Genomic DNA, 19,777 nt, shown 5'->3' on the forward strand with positions numbered 1-19,777 from the left:
ATGACATGTCAGTTATGCAGTCTTATTTGAATCTCTACCTAGAAGGGTTTTGAAGCAAATGTAGGGGAAATGTTACATATGAAATCTAAGTGGCCCACAGGGTTGCTCTTCTGAGTTTTGAGTGCAATTTCTAGCAGGTAAAATCTAACAGATAGAACGGATAAGCAGGTAGGGTAGGCATTACATCTACAATTGCCCCCAGAAAGAGCCACGTAAAATTTTATGTGAGACTGTGCGAGGAATCAAGCAAAAATGAAAGAAAAAAGCTTCACTGTCATTTGCAGCGAGAAAGAATTGCTTCCCCGCTTGTATTTAATATGCTTCCCAAGTCCTCCAGTGAATGAAGCTAATTTTCATTTCCAAGTGTTGCTTCCAGATAGCACTCTGGGTAGGAGGAAGCAGGACAGTTTCTCCCCATGCCATTTCCTCCCTCCTTCTAAAATTCTTAAAATAGGAAAAGAGAAATTGGATTCAGACATACGTTTTATTTTAAACATTTTAAATAATGAGTAAAAAAAAAAATCAGTATGTCCGTGAGTTTCCAAATGTGAAGGCCCTCTGGCCGAGAACCCATGGAATAACCATTGCCTACCAATGGGTAAGCCAGGGGAAGTGCTAGGCTCACTCTCCTGAACACCTGCTGGGGCAGGCTGGGACTCAGTACAGCTTTGGAGCTACTAGCAAGAGTCCTGGAACCTCAGTCCCATAGGAGAGGGGCAAGGGGAACCTAGAGGAGGTGCCGGGAAGAAGAGGGTATTTCCTGTCCCTGAATATCGGGCTTGCAAGCAAGATTGTGTTTTTATTTGCTTCCTAGAATCTTGCATTAATGCATGCTTCTTCTGGGAATTTAATTTTGTAAGTTACTCTAGCAGAAAATCACAGATAGTCATAGAGAAGCACTCGCCCTGCCTCCTGTGGCATCCCAAAAGGAGTTGCTAACATCTCCCAGGCAAAGAAAAGGGGCCAAATGACTATTTAATACCAAGCTGCAGTCTCAGTGAGATCAAACACACTAATAAATGCACATATGAGTATAAATAATTTAGATACACATAATAGAAGTTTTAAGTCATTGTTTACCACAATATCAATTTAGAATTGCAACCCTCAAGAGAGCCGGATTAAGTTTTATAGCCACTGAATATAAATAAATCATATTTACAAAGTCATTACCATAATAAAAATTCCTATTTAATTTACCTTAGCTTGGATATCCAGTTCCAAGTATTTACTCAAAATCTTCCGTGATTCAGAAAGGCTGGAACCGACATCCATTGCATTGGAAAGTACCGGACTGATTTTCTGAATTGACATTTCCACCTTTAGCAACAAAGAATATATGGCAGTCTTAGTAAAACATATGTGCATACATGATGACTTATGTATAGAAAAGATAAATACCACTCTCACCAATCCCATTGTACTTTAAATGGATATGCCAATTTTCATCTAAAAAGTTTTAAATATTTTAGAATGTCATGTTTAAATTAATAATGTTGCTTTTTGTAGGAGGTAACACGACTGACCCATCAACAGAGGGTATGTGTTTAAAGACATATATTTATTAACAGACATATATTTTATTAACAGAAATGAGATATAAACAATCATCCACATCTTCTGAGAATTTATCTATATTACCTAGAATAGATAATGTACTTGCTAAAATACATCAGCAGAGATGAACTTATCTGATTGATTAACTCATAATCATCACTATAAGTCTACTGTGCCCAGTTTACAGGTATGTCTTGAAGTAAAGATCCAAAACCTAGGTATTAAATCACCCTATGGGTTGTTATATTTAGAGGCCCTGGGGCAGTACCAAACCCTGTACATGTGACAATAAAACACAGGGACACACTTAGGCCATTTAATTAATGAATGTGGGGGACTGCAATTTGATTTTTAGTACACGTGATTCAGTGAAAAAGTCATCTTTAAGGGGTTCTATAACATCAGAGTTAGATTCTTCATCTCCTGGCTCTAACCAGAGTCCATACTTCCCTTGGTCAAGTTGGCTCTGAATTGGCAGTAAGACAAGGAGCGACAGTTGTCTGAGTTCCTGCTGTGTTGTCCACCACCACCAAATTAGCTTGAGTCTCAATCTCTAGGGAATGTGGCACCACAGCTGCTGCCATATTTGGAATCTCCCTGGACCCAGGCATCAGAACAAGGCTCAAATTCCCAAGTTTCTGGATCGATAACAGGTGGAAAGTCAATTTAGACAGAGACATGGGTATTTAAGGTCCTCTCCTGTGAAGTCTACTAATTCTACTTAAGTCAGGCATATGGGTCCACTGTATCAGATGAAGACACCATTGAAAATGGGCATCGACATTGATTAGCATTAATGTCATTGAAATAGTTTTTGCTATATGTCCCAGCTACAGATAAGCAATTTTTTCTTCAGTCAAACAGCAGCTGCCTGGTTTTATTCCTCTTTGAAAATAGGAAATAGATACCAAGCCGTTGTATCCACTCTGCAGAGGACTTTCATGTGTATGTTTTATTTTATTCAGAATGACCATGTCCTTTGTACTGACCTTGTTTGCCAAAGTATAATAGTGACAATTTATCCCTGGAAATCCCTAAGACATCATTTTTGGTGTTTGCCTGCTGTCTTCATGTCGTACAATACCACGTTAACTGAATTTCGTGCAAACTGGAGACCTGCACAGAACCATGTTAAAACAAGGACACAACCCCAATATGCAGACAGTTCGGTTCTGTGCAAAGCAAGAACTGCCCTTGTGTGTCCGTACTCAGGGCTGGCGTGGCGGGTAGGATGACACAGCAAGTGTCTGCAGCCGGGGACAGGAATGGTTGCTGAGCAATAGTGAACTACAGCTTCATGCTGTTCGATTACAAGACCTAATGTAGGAACCTAAGAGAAGTTAGGAACCTAAGTTAGGAACCTAAGAGAAGCCAAAGGAGACACACTGCTATCCTCCCACCAGGCCCCCATGTGCAGGTGCTGTGCCATCTAGTATCACCAAAGAAAGGGTTGTATCTAAGTAGTAGGCAAGGGAGGACACATTCAAGAGACTACCTTCTTGAGGTGGCCCTCCACTGAGGCAGTTAGTTGCTGTTTCTTAAGAGCAAATTCTTTGTGCGCCGAACACTGTTGGGTCAGATGGTCCATTCGTCTCTGAATGCATCCCATCATCTCATGGACTCCGGTTACCGGAGAGCTGAATGGAAGGAGTCAGCTGTTAGTTCACTCTGCCCTGAGAGAGAAGCCCCGGGAGTAGGGAACATTTCAAAGCGAATCTCTTAAGTGGTAGGGATGAGTTGATAAAAGTTATCGGGCTTCAGGCTTTAGGATAACAGAAGTTAAGTAAAACCAAATTATCTTCCCTTGTTTAATTCACTCAGTCCTGAGGGAAAAGAGGAGTTATGGGTTTTTGCAACCAGGTCTGATCTTCTTTTCTAAAGGTTTACTTTGTCGTATTTCCCTCTAAGATATTTTGACAACCCTATGGCAAAAAGCACAGTGTGTTTGCCAAGAGTTCTCCTGGGGGTGTTATTTAAAGGATTCATTTATCTAAACATGCTCTTTGAATAGAAATGTGGATCAGCCAATTAACAAACCATTTACTAATCCAATAGGGTAAAATATTTATGTAACACTAAATTCCTTGTTCTCAATGATGAGGAATGCTCAAGGCTATATTCATTTAGTGAAAACCAAGTTATCACCAGTAATTAGGAATCTAATGTACTTGTTCATAAAAAAGAGACTAAGCCTCACATTGTCATTTTTCACCTTTCATGAGAAAAGTGACACGAAAGCTTGTAAAATGCACATGCCTTTAGAACAACGAATGATCTTAAAGTCGGATCCCATTTGCTCTAGTCGGAAGATAAATGAGCAGGTTTTCTAACCATGTCCAACTGAGGCTTAGCAGCAATGCCAGACAATGGAGAAACACTGCTGGTGGAAAGGGCACCTTTTAATTGGTCAACCCACCCTTAAGACAGAGCCTCTCCTACTATGTAAGAAATTGATGCCTTTAATTTTGCGTCAGTCATTTCCTTCCAATACTAATAAAGATTAACACGATAACTCTGAAGTTTAATTACCCAGAGTTAAAGAAAAGATCTTGGAGGGAGGTATAGATTTCCGTGATTTTACCTCAAATAATTAATTTATGACTCGGTAAAAACAAATTTAATTAGTAATGAAATGAGGGCAAGATCCCATACAATCGAGAGGTAAAGTAACTTCACAGGAATGACAATAAAGCTGCCAAAGTGGTGAGAGTTCATCAGGCAGCTTGAGAATCTTGTTGGATGTGCATGGGATGCCTGTGTGTCTTGTGGGTACCACTGGAGCCCCAGAGAAGTTTAACTGGGAAGAAAAAATTAACCCCCTGGGAGGAATCTTATTCCTGATGCAGAATGTTTCACAGATGCTACGCTTAAAACAATCAGTTTCGCATTGTAATAACTTAGGAATGGCGAAGAGTATAATCAAGAAATCAGGAGAGTTATATAGAAATAATTCTAGTGCTACTTATGTCTACAGATTTTGTAAATAAAGCAGTGTATTGGTAATACCAACCGTATTTTGGTTAGGTTTTAGACTTTGGGAGATTATAGACTAAAAAAGCACTTAAAAGCCCACTTGTCCTGTATAAGTTCCGAGTTCTCTGTAAAATATGCAAATCTGGAATGAGAAAGACCCATAACAAAGAAAAGCGAAGTAGCAGCAATGTGGAAAGAAGGCACAGGGAACAGTTTGTGGAAGTAAATGTCTACCTAAAGAGACTCATAATCCTAGGAATTCAACTGAGGGTTGCTGGAGGGGAAGGGGGGCTGGGGGACGGGGTAACTGGGTGATGGGCATTAAGGAGGGCACGTGATGAGATGAGCCCTGGGTGTCACAGAAGACTGATGAATCACTGACCTCTACCTCTGAATCCAATAATACATTATATGGTAATTCATTGAATTTAAATAAAAATTTTTAAAAAGAAAATAAATGTGCCCACCTTTTCCAAAAATGATGACTGAGCGCTCGCTGTGACAAGGCAGCATTTTTAACATTTTGCATTGTCTCTTTTCTAATGCTCACAACTACCCTATCACCTGGGTATAACTGTCATCTCCATTTTGCAGATGAGCAAACTGAGGGAAAGGCTGAGTAACTTGCTCGGGTCACTGTCACTAAGTGGTGGGGCCGGGATTTGAACCGGTCCATCTGATCTCAGGGTCCACACTCTTGACATATGATGGCATGGGACGGCATTCGTCCTCTAAAATTCCATCTTCCCTCCAGTGGACTATTAGTGGAAACAGGATTAGCCTGGCTGGCGTGTTCTTTTGAAACTGGCCGGCTTCTGCAAGAGCCAACATACCGGCCTGTAATCTGCGGAGGGGCCACTAGAGGGACACTTGTCCCAGTTCCCGTTTTTTAGAGGATTCTCCAGCACAGAGACTAGAATGGGCCAACGAAACCACAGCAAGCATTCCTTCTGTGAAAATATAGCTCGTTAGCAACTTGCAATCTTAATTAATTAATTAATTAATTAATTTTTAAAAAGATTTTATTTATTTATTCCTGAGAGACACACAGAAAGAGAGGCAGAGACACAGGCCGAGGGAGAAGCAGGGCATCCCACAACCTTAATTTCGATGACTCACAACCAAGCAAATGCGATCTGTGTCTTTGGAAGAACAATTCATTTTCGATTTTTCAATGACCCGGGAGATTGGGTCTCATTTTGTGGTGATTTGTGCCTTACGGTATATATCTATTGCACCGTAAATTCTTTTTTCTTTTTTCTTTTTAATGGGAGGGGGGTTTGGAGTGGCAGAGGGAGAAGGAGAAAGAGAATATACTGGAACTCGATGCAGGGCTCAGTCTCACAGCGCCGAGACCGTGACCTGAGCCAACACCAAGGGCGGGCCCTTAACCCATTGAGCCACCTGGGCACCCCGTGTTGCAGGTTCTTTAAGGGAAAGGACAACATTCTTTTCACCCATATGTCCTCTGTAGCCCTGAGCACATGGCCTTGTTTGTGGGTCAATGCCTATTCTCAGGTTAGATAAAATACATAGTTTAGTCTAAATGTAAGGGGAAAAAAGACATAGATTTAAGAACAACAGCATATGCATAGATACTGTATAAAAATGTCCCTTGTTGGGGCGCCCGGGAGGCTCAGGGTTTGAGCATCTGCCTTTGGCTCAGGTCATGACCCCGGGGAGTCCTGGGTCGGGCTCCCTGCATGGAGCCTGCTTCTCCCTCTGCCTGGGTCTCTGCCTCTCTCTCTCTGTGTCTCTCATGAGTAAATAAATAAAATCTTTTAAAAACAATGTCCCTGGTGAAGTCTTCAGTAGGTGTTAGGCTCTAAGGACTTTGGGCCTGTTACCTGCACCCGATAACAGGAGTTTCAAGCTGCCCTAGGACCAAGCAACCTCCTCTTGGATGCTTGGTGGCCCCTAGATGAGGCCTGGACGGCGCCCTGCTCTCACCTGGGGCCAAGGCCCATCCTCAGCACTGAGGGGCCCCAGAGTCCCTGGCCCCCCGCCGGCTCTGCTGGGGGTCTGTCGGATGGGGACTCATGTCTTCCCTGCCCCAGAGCCCAGGGCACATGCCTGTCACAGCTCTGAGCCCAGGCCTCTCCCTCCCTCCCTCAGCTCCTTCTGACTGAAATCCTGGGGTTCAGGTTCCTTCCAGCCCTGATTTCATCAGTGTCAGTTAGGAACATTAAACAGTGATTCCAGACTTTTCTTTTGAACATTCCAGAACACTTTGAAGCACGTACGGCATGCACATTGGCAGTTTCCTCAGAGCCTAGGAAGCAGATGGTTTGATCAAAGCAGAGACAGGAGCTTCTGTCTGCCAGCAGCTCCTTGGCGCCCTGCAGACGGCCTGCCTGCTTTCCAGCAGCCACTCAGGAAGGTGGCTCCTTCCAGGGGGCCTCACCAAGTGGTAGGCCCAGGCCCAGGGGCGGCCTGAGCTCGGGCGCCCTGCCCTTGACCCTGCCGCCCTGCTTGGGCTCTGCCCCACGAGGGGACAGGGCTCCAGGGGCTCCGGGCCTCAGGGTCCTGCATGGCAGGTCCTGGCCACTCTGGCCTGCTCCCCCCGAGGGAACTAGATACAGGGCTGCGCCCCCCCATTCCTGCTGTCCACGCTCACTTTCCCAAGCATCCCAGATTCTCAGCTGTGATAGGCTCTGAGGGCTGCTTTGGCCATTTGTTGGAACCCCTGTCATGGGAGCACCCCCCCCCATTCACTGAGCCAGTGGAGGAGAGGGAAAGGGGGGTAAACGCTTGCCTTTTTTTTTTTTTTTTTTTCCTAAAGAGCAGAGACATACTGACTCCTGGCTCAGAAATAGATGGTTCTAGTTGCAGAGCGGAAGCAGTTGCCCCATCTCTGCATCTGTTGCAAATTGGGGCTACGGGAGGGGAGCACATCCCCATGTTAATGTGTTCTCATGATTCTTTCCCGAGGACAGCAAGTTGCTTTCAAACCTTTCATAAATTACTATTGGCAGCCCATCTGGATCAGGAGCTCAACCAGATGGGAAGCACTTGACAGCTTACTCTCTCATCCGAAAGAATCAGCTGATCATAGTTTTCTTTTTGTCTATGAACAAATCATACTCTAAAAATGGGGGAAAATATTTTCCTTGCCTTTCGCTTACTGCTTCTTTTGACAGGGACCCAAACACTATCCCTTCATGGTTATGACCTCCAGTTTGGAGGAAATAATGGCTACTCTCTCGTTTTCATCCCTACTTTCAAAAGGGTGCCATTCATACTTTAGAAGTGAAATGTATGTTTCTACAAAGTTTTTCTCTAATTTAACCTACACACATCCCGAATCCCTCGTCACCCAAAAGTAGTAAGTGGGACTGAAGCTGCAGGTGTCCTGGGTTCTGGTCCACATGCACGGCAGAGATGGCCAGAGGCTCCACTCCCAGGAGGATGCAGACAGCAAAGCATGTCCTGCACCAAGGGTACCACAGCAAGCAGTCCACGGAAACCAGTAACAGGGAGGGCACTCTCCCTCCTTGCAAAAAAAGGTTGGAAAACACTATAGCCCACTGGTACTGGGGATAAGAAATCAGACACATTGGGGCAGTCAGGAACCCCACCCCACCTCCTGCATCTCTGGGAGCCACAGTGTCTCCATGGGTGACCCTGATTAAGTAGTACAAACTGGACTGGACACCGAGTTCATGCTGACGTCACGGCAAGGCTGTTAAGGAGGGAAGAGGAGAGAACAAAGCAGGGAAAATAAGCGGAAGAGCAAGCACCTCCCCACTCCAGATGAGAGTACAATCTAAAATTTCAAAATACATGAAGAATATAAATCTGAAGAAAAGGCAACTCTGATCGAGAGATAAATGTACTCTCTCTGAAACGAAAGCCACGTAGAGCAATCTGAAAACCACCTTTACATAATCACACCTGAGATCATTAGAAAGACAAAGAAAAACCCAGCACCCATAATCAAAGAACGTGAAACTGAAACAAAAAGTCAGAAATAAAACAAAGGTAGATGTAAAAAATGAATTAGAAATCTCAGAAATGAAATCAAATCAATATGGTTATGAATATATATAACCAAAGAGCAAACCAGTGTGAGGGATTCCCTGAGTTGATGGAATGACAAGTCAGGAAGGTGGTTCGGGGTTCTGAAAGGCAGACCCAGAGGCTCCAACATTCTCTACCACCAGTTAGAGAAGAGAAAAGAGAGAACAGAAAATCAATACCTAAAGAGATAATTGCTAAAATTTTTCCATGATCGATGACATAGATCCTCAGATAAAAAGGGCACAGCAGGAACTAACAGACAGATATTCTCATTTAAGATAACTTAGAAAATATGAAATAACATTTTAATGTATTTCCTTCCAAAAAGGTTTTTCTCTTTGCAGTCCTCTCCTTGCTCCAAAGTGAGGTTGATGCTTTCTACGCAATCTGGATCCTGACATTATATGGTGAGGACAGTCAGTCCTCAAGTAATCCTCAAAAATACACTTTCCATGTTAACTTAGAATATTCTATAATGTCCTGCCCTTAAACTATTCAAACACTTCCCTATTTTCTAGGACTACTTAGGGGGTTTTCAGGTTTGCACTATTACAAACAGCACCGTGATGAGCATTTTATTCATAAATAAGTAAACTCACTTCTCTCCTTAGCCCTTTTCTGTTTTATTTTATTTTCCTCTCTAACCTGAGAGAACTTCTCTTCAGTTATCCAGCGCAGATTTCTGCCCCCATCATCAGGCTTCCTCTCTAGACTACAGCTCCAGACCTTCTCATTCTGGGAAGCTTGCTGCTTCACATCCCGTCATCCACATCATAAATGAGTAAGTTCATATGGTAGTGAGTGACTCCTAGATATTTTACAAGAACTTAATCTGATTATTCCTAGATTTAAGGGAAAGTGTGAATCTTGCATGTTTTCATACTAACAGTTTCAGAATTACAAAAGCATGCCCAATGCTACCAGGCCCAGGTTGCAGTTATATTTACTCATTCTCTAAAAAGAACAACCTCATATACATTTGAAAATATTTGGGTAGTGGCTGAGGTAACAGCTATCGTGAGAACTCAATTTTGTAATATCCCAAATTTCAGTACCTGACATTGGCCATCTAAATGCATCATCAAACCTTTTCTTCTTTAATTTATTTAAAGTCCTTAAATCCTTGGCAGGACTCCTCTAAAATGCAACCATAGATAACTCAATCAGGCAAAGAAAATTTCTGTTTTTGTTTCTTCGTTTTGTTGGAGGGCAGGGACCACTTTTGTTTTCCACTTAGGATCTTTTAAAACATTTTTTACTATGATAAAAGCTTTCTTTTAATATCATATCAGCTCCGTGACATTTCAAATCAAGTCACCTAGTTTGTAAATATAAAGATAAGGAACATAAAAAACATTAAAAGGTTAACCTACATGGTTAACCCTGTGGGCCGACCTCAAAACAGTGTTGTGAGCTGGAAGAGGAGGCGACACTGTTCCAAGTCAAACAATTGAGGGATGACTCAGAACACCTCAGATTGAAAAGTGAAGCCATGAGATAGAGCTGACCAATACAAAGGAATTCAGAAGGTATTGTATGGTTGATATTGATTCTGTTCATCTTGGCTGGATGTAGGGCCTTCATCCATCTTAGATTATCAAAGTCAACGATGGTCTTCTTAAGTCCTTGACCTATCCTGGTCATGGAAGCTAGGGATTATGTCTCTCTTCTCTGGAGAGGTGGCCCCAACACCCGCTGTCCCCATGGCTTCCTCATGCCTAGAGCACACTTCCTTGTTGTGTCCATTTGCTGACTAGCCATTGGTAAGGTTCTGGAGATTCGGGGCCAGGTTTACATATCTTTGACAAACCCTGAAGCCTGGTGCTGGTATGTCATGTGGGATGCCTATTCATATGTTCAATAACTGTTTAAATAAACTGAAAGAAAGAAAAACTTTGCAGGGAAGGAGACACTTAAGTTGAAACTCATAGATAGAGTACCTTTTAAGCATGTCGGAATTAAAAAATTAAAAGTTAAAAAAAAAAAAGGAATCCATGTGACCAGGCTCCTTATTACTGATGAAAGTGGAATGAAAGGGGAAGAGAGGGAGCTAGCCAGCTAGCTAGTGGTTCAGACCTGCATTCCCGTACTCACTTCACCTCTTATCACCGCGTGACAGGTGCTCAGGGAAGTTACTGAACCTCTCTGTGCCCTAGCTTCCTCGCCTGCAAAACAGGCAATGATCATAGTAGTACCCACATCACAGGGTCATTTTAAGGATGAAACTTTTTAATGTATATAAAGCACACAAGTGTTTGCCATTGTTGCTAATGAGCATATGAATTGTCTGACTTTCACCTCCTCAGATCTTGTCTAATGCTTTTCTCTCCTGTCACCTTCTCCCATCATGCTGTTCTCCCTTCTGTTACATCTTTGCTGTTGTTCGGCTAGGTCCATTCATCTCCCAGCCATTTGCAGGGTAGCCCCTTCTCCTCGAAGAACCTTTCCCTGACTACAATGTCCACAATGGTCCCCTCCCCACAGTGACTCTTTATCCCACTTCACATTTATAGTACCTGTTGCTTGTAAGAGCATCTCATTTATTGATTTAACCATTGGTTGGCTATTTCTTCCCACTAAAATATAAACAGCGTGAGGGCAAACACTCCCCTGCTGCATTGGATGCATGGGACCACCCGATTTATAAAAAGATGCTCAATAATATGTTTGAAATACATAAATGAATAAATTGATGAACGCTTGTCCTGCCTAAAGTTCATCACCATTCACAATATCAAACAACAGAAGTAGTGGGAGCCAACACCAATGAAAACTGTGATAAAAAAAAAAACTGTGATAAGAAAATGCAAAATCCCAACAAACTCCTGCTTTTATGAAATATAAAAATATGAAGATTAACATTAAATAAGTAATAATATGTCTTGGATCAAAACAGACAATACTTAAGGTTATACCACAGCGAAGTATAGTGAGGGTGAGGCTTATAAGCTTAAATTCAGCATAGCAAGGTAGGATGAAAACTGGTACAGTAGTCCCATGCAAAAGATAGAGACTGAGTCAAAACTGAAGCAAGTGTACTTGCAGATCTTGTTAATTTTAGCAAACAGGAAAACGCAAATGGAATTGCACAAGACGGCCTTGTATGTTTTTGAGTTTTCTGAATTGTGAGCTACACAGGGAGAAATGAAGAGGTCCCTTGATTTTGTCCAATTATGGAAAACTTCACCCTCATACAAAGCCTCCACCCCAGGAGTTCCAATCCCCACAGTTTCCTGTGGCTTAATGAATGCAGAATTCTGCCTGGGTAGCAGGCCCCCTTTGGCCTGTCTTTAGACTTGCTGCTCAAAGATGATGCCAAGTGAAGCTTAGGAGGAGGTGAGGGGGGCTGGAAGCCAGGAACATTGACTTCACTGCAGGTCTAAGTTTGATCATTATTAGATGCAGGACCTTGCATCATAACCAAGTAAAAATAAATGCACTAAAATGTCTTTAAAGTTAAGTGCAGCTAGGTTAGATGACAGATATTATACTTCAGGAAGATAATAAATTGTTTAGCAATGATTCCGAATTATCATCCGATTACAGGGAGAAGATAGAAAAGCAAGGAAACATGTAAACAGCCATTATTTATTTTGTGAGGCTGCTCCAACTTCAAAGGTGTTTGATTCCAGATCCAGTGTGGATCTGTTCCTAATAAGGTAATGGTTACAGAAAAGTAACGACAAAGGTCTCAGATTCACTGCGAAGCATCATCTCACACAAATGTGAACTTCTGAAGCCCTATTTATTGACTAACAGGGGGGAAAAATAGATCTAAAAGGTCTTTGAAATTCCTATCTGCCCCAGCACTAAATTTTTTTTATTACCTTAAGATAAATGCTTCTCTGCCCTATTTCAAATTTAACCTTCCCCAGTTCGTGAAAATGAATATAGTGTGGTGCAGATGACTCTGCTGTGATTATCTGAAATAACAGTGTGACTCTTCATATTTTCCTTTTAAAAGCTCTTTGTAAAGAAGGTAAAACAAACAAACAAGCAAGAAAACAAAACAAAACAAAATACCCTTCCATTCTACAGATGAGAAAACAGGTTCAGAAAAGTTAAGTTTAAAAGTCATGGCTTTGTTTTGGCCCTAAGAATGCATGAATAAAGCTGCTTTGATCCTAAATCTTAAGTTTCTTGTCCACACCAGTTTTTTTTTTTTTTTTTTTCCACACCAGTTTTCAAGTGTCTCATAATGCGGGCCTTAGTAGTTCATGGCCTCGCGGTGCGGCTGACATTCGGAAGCCTAGGAAGCCACTGCAATGTTCAGTGACATGTACTTTGCATGTTGAAATTGGCAGTATGTTTATTCCCACTGCCAATGTTCTAAATTCCACCTTCACTTCAGCAGTGGCTGCAGCCTGAAATCTCCTTCTTCGGTTCTGCTTCTTTCCTATGATGGTGACCCACACTGTTGAACAGCCGAATCACTGAATGAGGAAAGGAAGCAAGACTGAAATGTGATGCATGGGATTGAGGCCTGTAGCTATGTGTGGCTTTAGTTTGCCACCGAGATTCTCATGCATTTCAATTCAGTTTTTAATGGATTTCTATTCTACATCTACCTTCTGAATCAAAAATGTCCTTTGCCAAGTAACAATTTCACTTTACCTTCAGTTCCTCCTGCGAAATGGAAAATAGTATTGATTTGTAAAATATTGTGAGATCTCAGGGCAACCAAATATCTTGGAACTACTATGAAAGCTCATATATCTAGGATGTTGATAGAAACCATACTGCTAATTATTTTTTAATACAATTACCTAACAATTTTAATTCAAGATTCTTGAAATGTTCCCTAACTATTGCTTCTTCTATTAGGATTTTATCTGTAACCTAAAGGAAAGACTAAAAAGACTAAGACTAAAAAGAACCAAGAAGGCAAAAAAGAATGAGAATAGCTAAGTAAATAAACATGTCAACCACAACAAAGTGAGTGGCCAAAAGCAGTTGCTAAAACCCTGAAAATAGAATGTAATATACAATATAAGCACTTTTCCTTATATTTAAATATTGAAGATAAAACATTACTAATCAGAGCAAATAGGATGAACTTGAAGAGTAATAAATTGTGACCAGCTTTCCAACTCCAGGAGCTAAGTATCAACACTGAATAGGCAACTTTTTCTGGCCAGAAGCAGGGACTAGATTGACCCTCATGCCTGAAATGACAGAAGAACAGACAAAGCATATGAGACAATAGTTCTGAGATGTTGAGCAACAGGTAGCCCAGGATGGTGATCCCTGAGAGAAGGGAAGTAAATGATCACATCAGCTTACTGCCTGAGAGGCAACTTCCAGACCAAAACTCAGGGCAGTGGGACCCAGAGAAAGCCGAGAGGTCTTGCTGAGTCGAAAAGACAGGGTTCACACTCAGGGAGGCAGAGGCACGTAGAATTTCTGGGGCAGTAAACCAAAGACAGACTTCCAAAGATTTAGTGAAGAGATTTTGGCTGCCTCCTAATCTACCCAGCGCAGGAAAAGAAATTGCCCAAAGCCATGGAAAGTACCACCATGGAAAGTACCACCAATAAAGAGTAGCCTAAACAGAGTATCTGTACTCTGAGACTCACTTGCAAAGCTGACATGGGACCATTTCCTAATTCCAACTGGAGACCTCACTACTTCATCCAATCATCCCATGACTCAGATCGGTGTCTGGCGTGTACCCTGGGTCCAGGCACCCCATAGGATAGCTCCTGCATGATGCAAGACACGTATACATACATTCTGGAAGACTGGACCTTTAAGCAGGGGAGGAAAAAAAGGAGTGTGCCCACACTTTGCATTAGACAAGGGTGGGCTGGGGCTCCTGGAGCAGAGCGGACACACCCTTATCTGATAGATGGTTTGGGCTAAAGTAAAGAAATTTAGTAGCTACAGTTATTAATTTTTAAAAGAGAAGAAGCATTTGCCTTTCTCGTAGCCTCAGCTGTTTGGGTCCTGTAGGAAGACCCTGGATTATTTCAGATCTTGGCTTCACATAGTCCCATGGCAACCATCACAAGTCCTGGCTAAATCTCTCTGTCCAGATTCAGACTGTCTTCTGAAAAGGAAATTCTCTAAACCCAAACTGACCAAATGAACACTTTTAAACGCAGCTAAAACAGAGTAGAATGAAGATCTAAAGAGAAATAAAGTTTAAAAAGAGGTAGAATAAATAAGAGAAATAAAAGTAATTTTACCACACTTGACCTATTTAATCACTCTTCAAATTTAATCTCTGAGTTTCAAGAAGATTATTGATGCAGAAGATAAACAACTAGGTTTATCTCATTTGCACAAATCTTTTTGTCTCCTTCTGTCAAAATGTAAGCCCTGCCTTCATGTCTTCCTAGATAATATATATTCCACCATCTGCCCCAGCATCTCTCTTTTGTCCTCCAATCCTATTATTTTTCATATGTTCCCACTGCATCTTCTTTCTGTTTCTCAAGGTCCTTCTCTCTCCTCATTTCTACCCAGATCTAAATCCACACAGATACACTCAGCAAATGTGCTAATAAAAACCTGCCCTAGCACACTGGATAAGAGTGCGGGGTCTAGGGCCTGTGTGCTTGATGTCAAATTCTGATTCTGCTATAACTGGCTATGTGACCTTTTGCAAGTTACTTAGCCTCTCTGTGCCTTAGTTATTTATAAAAGGAGAATATTAATAGTTCAATGGTCCCTTCTTTATCTGCAGATTTGTTTTCTCTGTGATTTCAGTTACCTATGATCACCCACGGTCCAGAAGATGATCCTTCTCCTGACATACTGTCAAAGGTCAACAGCAGCCTAATACTATGTCACCAAGCCTATGTCATTCACCTCATTTCATCTCACTATGTAATCATTTATCATCTCATGTCACAAGAAAGGTAAATACACTACAATAAGACATTTTGAGAAAGAGAAATCACATTAACATAACTTTTATTACAATAAACTATTATAATTGTTCCATTTAATTATCAGTGATCATCGTTTATCTCTTACTGTGCCTAATTTATAAATTAAACTTTTATCACAGGTATGTATGTATAGGGAAAAACATGGTATATATACAGGGTTTGATACTATCTGCAGTTTCAGTCATCCACTGGGGGGACTTACTCTCCCATGGATAAGGGAGGACTACTCTTGTGTGTCTTGTAGTCTTTGTGAGGATTAATAACATAATGTTCCTAAGCCTTTTGGCACAGTGCTTGGCACATGGTAGACTCTCAGTTTTTAAAAAAGTGAGCTATTGTTATTATTAATAATGTCACCTTTTATTTAAGGTTTTGCTCGGTAAACCACCAAGGTCATAAATGAAATGGAATTCTGGTACTCTATTTTTTTTCCAGAAAGGAAAAAAGGAACAGGGTAGACTCGATGTTCATGAATTAAAAAGGAGAAGGAAACCCGCCAGGGTGCTAGGCTATGAAAAGCATTGAGAATTAAGTTCTGTTTTTAGTTTTGTCCTTTCTTTCTCTCCATTTCAGAAACTCATAGAAAAGAAAGAAAGAAAAAAAAAAAAAAAAAGCCTTAGCGTCTTCAGGTCCTCAGGCTCAGAATAGGGACTCACTTCTGGATGAGCAGTGCTGTGTTTAGAATCACTGGTGACCAAAATTCAATAGATCCTTTTAAGCCATGTCATAATGCAGCAAAACATCAGAAGCAGAAAAAAAAATCAAGCAACTTACTTCTTTAACAGGTTGTGGAAACCATGAAAAAGCTTGTTACACTGAGGAAGAAATAGATTTACTCACCTACAGGAGTCTACTTGGCTGATTAAGGCTTGTCCCTTTTGCAAAGCATCAGCTGTGCAGTCTTTAATTTCTCTGTGTAATTCCTCATGCCTCGATGCCAAGACAGGCAGACTTAAACCTTCTGATTTAAGGAGCTTAAGGTAAGCTTCGACTCTCCCAAGTACATCAAATGCCTGCCAAGGAAAACATAACTTTCATTTTCTGCTTTTCTAGTTTAAAATCTACATCAATGTGTACATGAAATACTAGAGATTAAACCAGCCTATTCAATTTATTAGTTTGATCATAACCAAAACAACAATCTTAGTCTAAGAAAACAGCTGTGTAGTTTTAAGGCTCCATGTAGGGAAACTGATCATAACTTAGCTCGGCATATGTAAGTGTCAACACCATAAAGCCAGCAAAATAGTTTACATTGAGAATGCACCTATACAACACAGCGATAACTGTGTAGAACTCGGAGAGCCAGGTTTACTTTTTGCACGTTCTGTACTGTATACAAATAATGGAGGACATATTTTAAAAATGGTATGCAGACTTTCACAACCTGAACGTCCTATAATGCTCCTAAAAGGAAATTGCCCAGTAAATTGCACCTTGAGTCATTACAGAGAAATATTCAAGAAATGACTAATATGCTTTCATCCCTTGTCTTTCTAAGCATAAGACCTTCTACCTGTTACATCCAAGACACCCATCTGTCTACAAAGATTATAATTTGATTCTGAAGCTGTGCAAAGACTAAGGCCAAGGTAATATTTCACTTCTGACACACAAAATAGGTCCATGTAGGAAAAACACATCTTGCAAACCAAGATATCGTCTTAAGAGACGTTTTTTCAAATTCCTTTATTTTCTTTACTTAGCAGATCAACAACCAAATGTGGGGGATTAAGTCTAGGGAGTTAACAGAGAGTAGAGAGGCACTATCCTTTTGTCCATTAAGGCCTAGTGGATATTAAGATGGAGGAGTATATGATATAAAGGCAGTAAAAGAGGACCATGGCAACACGAGGGAAACAGAAAGAGAGCAAAGTGCATTGGTGTCCATAGGTGTCTTGGTAGCCTATTTCTGACCTTGGGTCTGGAGAGCAGAAGATGAATTAGGTAACTTAAGGAAAACCTGCATGGCAAAGGAGTTCTTGGCGTGTTGCTCTTTGGCACTACTGGAAGAAGCCACCCAAATGGGATGCCCCATACCAGTCTGGAGAATACTCCTATCTTCGTAAGCCTGATGGTGTCACAGTCACCAGGGGCCGTGAAGTCTAGCCTTCCTGGACTGTTGAGTTGGAAGCCAGTGAGCTTGGTAGGGTCCTACCAGGTACAGTAGGAAGACTCCACAGATGACTCCTGAGCCATGAAAGTGGATGGCCTCATGAGTCTAGTTCCCACTGTGACCTGAAGAGAGACCAGAAGAGCAAGGCTGAGTTGATGCTGAGGGAACACAGTTTAAGCCAAATATAGAGGCTAAGGCGAGCTGTGTATAAGTAAGTATCCCTGTACCTGCACCTGGCTGCCATCTAAGGGAGTGAATTTTCATGTCAGAATCAGAATCGAACAGAATTTGAATTACAAGTGAAATTTCTCAAACACTGTACCATTATTTATATGTCGATATTCTGTAGTCCCATCAGTTTCCTCCTGTCTCCTGAATCTGCTCTTTCTGATTGCTTAAAATATTAAAAAAAAAAAAATCGTTCCTATTTATTTGGATGAAAGGAAGTAATAATACCAACTATAGCTTAATGGGAACTGACTTGTGCTCCTTCTATACTCTGTGTTTCATGATTACCTTTCATTCAGCCAACAAACATTTTTGATGTCTGCTGAGTTTCAGGCACATTATCCTTAACAGCCCCGGATGGAAGTGAGAAATTATCTCCATTGTATTGACTGGGGAAACTGAGTCTCAGAGAGATTAAATAAATTGCATAAAGTGATACTTCTACTAAGTGGCAGATCTGGTCTCTGTACTCAGTTTGCCAGGCCCTGAGGCCCTGCTCTTAAACCCTGGCCCACGGAGCCATGTGGCAAAAGATTACCAGAGGAGGCTTAAGATAGAAGGGGCATTTCCAAGAAGCCTGCTCATCTTAGGTGGAAAAAGTAAGATCTTAAAAACTTAACTTTTTGTAAATAAGTGTCTACTTTTCCTTCTTATAGGTGAGAAGAGATACAGAGAAAGGTTGAGTGATTTCTCTTATGCTGCACAGGACTGGGAAAGGAAGATAGTTTTATTACAGAAATTTTGAACCTTAAGATTCTTCCTTATTTGATCCTCCCACTTTTTTTTTCTGTAGTTGGCCACAGAGCTAAACGCGTCAAGATGCTGATGTTGAAAAAGATTATTTGAATCACTTTCCCAATCTTTCCATGACACATTGAAATACCACTTGGCAGTAACCACCACTATTTCCGGAATTTTGTTTTTATATTTTAAATTTTTATTGCTTATTTTTAATGAAGTGGAGTCTCATGTTGATCAAAGTTTAGCTTTAAAGTTAGTGCCTAAAACAAAAATCTAGCGCTGTCAAAATTATCATGAACCCCCTTAAATCATACTTAAAATTTAGTGTATGTGCACAAGTGCTTATAGTAACTCATGCTCACATTGAGGATTGGAGCCATGGAGCTAGACTAAAGGAAGAAATAAAGAGAAAGTGTATATACGACACGTGACGGCATTCACTTCTTTCTTCCCTTAAAAGAAGGAGTCCCCAAAATTCTTTGTGTGAATGGGGGAAAGGATAGAGAATTCCAAAGTGCTTTTTCTTCTCTACAAGTTTGATCCCACTCTGTTTTAGCATTAAGCCACTATAACCTTAATACATGTTTGTTGTTGTTTTGAGAATGAGAGATGGGAAAAACGTAGGAAAGTTAGGGCAAGAAGGTGGACATGTAGAAAATATTCAGAAATTATTTTCTCCTGATTACTCTAACTCTTGATTGGACACATCTTTGAAAAGTCACTGAGAAGAGCGGGACCACCTGCTGTGGTCATTAATCATGCCTGGGCCTTTCCTCCTGTCGCCCCAGTGCACAGCTGCTACTCTCATATCCTCGGGCCCTGGTCTCATCTTCATAGGAGTTAGAGTCTAAAGCTGCATGTACATTAAATGCATGTGCAAGGGGACTCCACTCCCTTCTTGAATGTTACCATAAAAGTATTATATCTCAATAATGTGGGAATACATTGAAGGCAAAACAGTCACTAGAAGGAGGAGGTGGCACATCAAGGACCAAGATAACCCATAACTTAGAATTAAAATAGCCAAATTCTCTTCTAGAGTTTTTTTCTCAAAAAGATCAAAGTGTTAGGAAAGCACCTACTTACAAATTATCCCATGTATCACACTTGATAGAATTATGGTGGAAGAAAGGAGGTGAGTGGTTGTGTTCCTTCATTAGCTCAACAAATATATTTACAAATAAGGTGAGGTGCATACTGTAAGAGAACTTATTCCTTTTTTTTTGCTTATTTATTTTTATTTAAA

At 41.0% G+C, this 19,777-nt stretch overlaps 1 protein-coding gene across 6 annotated transcripts in view; it reads right to left on the bottom strand.

Annotated features, from left to right (window-relative positions):
- CCDC141 (coiled-coil domain containing 141) overlaps window positions 1-19,777 on the bottom strand; it is a 194,770-nt gene that overhangs the window by 61,370 nt on the left and 113,623 nt on the right. For all 6 annotated transcript variants that reach the window (XM_038584984.1, XM_038584981.1, XM_038584980.1 and 3 more), the window contains 3 exons: window positions 16,287-16,459; window positions 3,053-3,194; window positions 1,201-1,320 (listed from right to left, as the gene is read on the bottom strand). In XM_038584984.1, the coding sequence (XP_038440912.1) occupies window positions 1,201-1,320; window positions 3,053-3,194; window positions 16,287-16,459 (435 nt within the window). The remainder of the gene's footprint in view (window positions 1-1,200; window positions 1,321-3,052; window positions 3,195-16,286; window positions 16,460-19,777) is intronic.

This window comes from Canis lupus, chromosome 36 (genome assembly GCF_011100685.1).
Source record: "Canis lupus familiaris isolate Mischka breed German Shepherd chromosome 36, alternate assembly UU_Cfam_GSD_1.0, whole genome shotgun sequence".
NCBI lineage: Eukaryota > Metazoa > Chordata > Mammalia > Carnivora > Canidae > Canis > Canis lupus.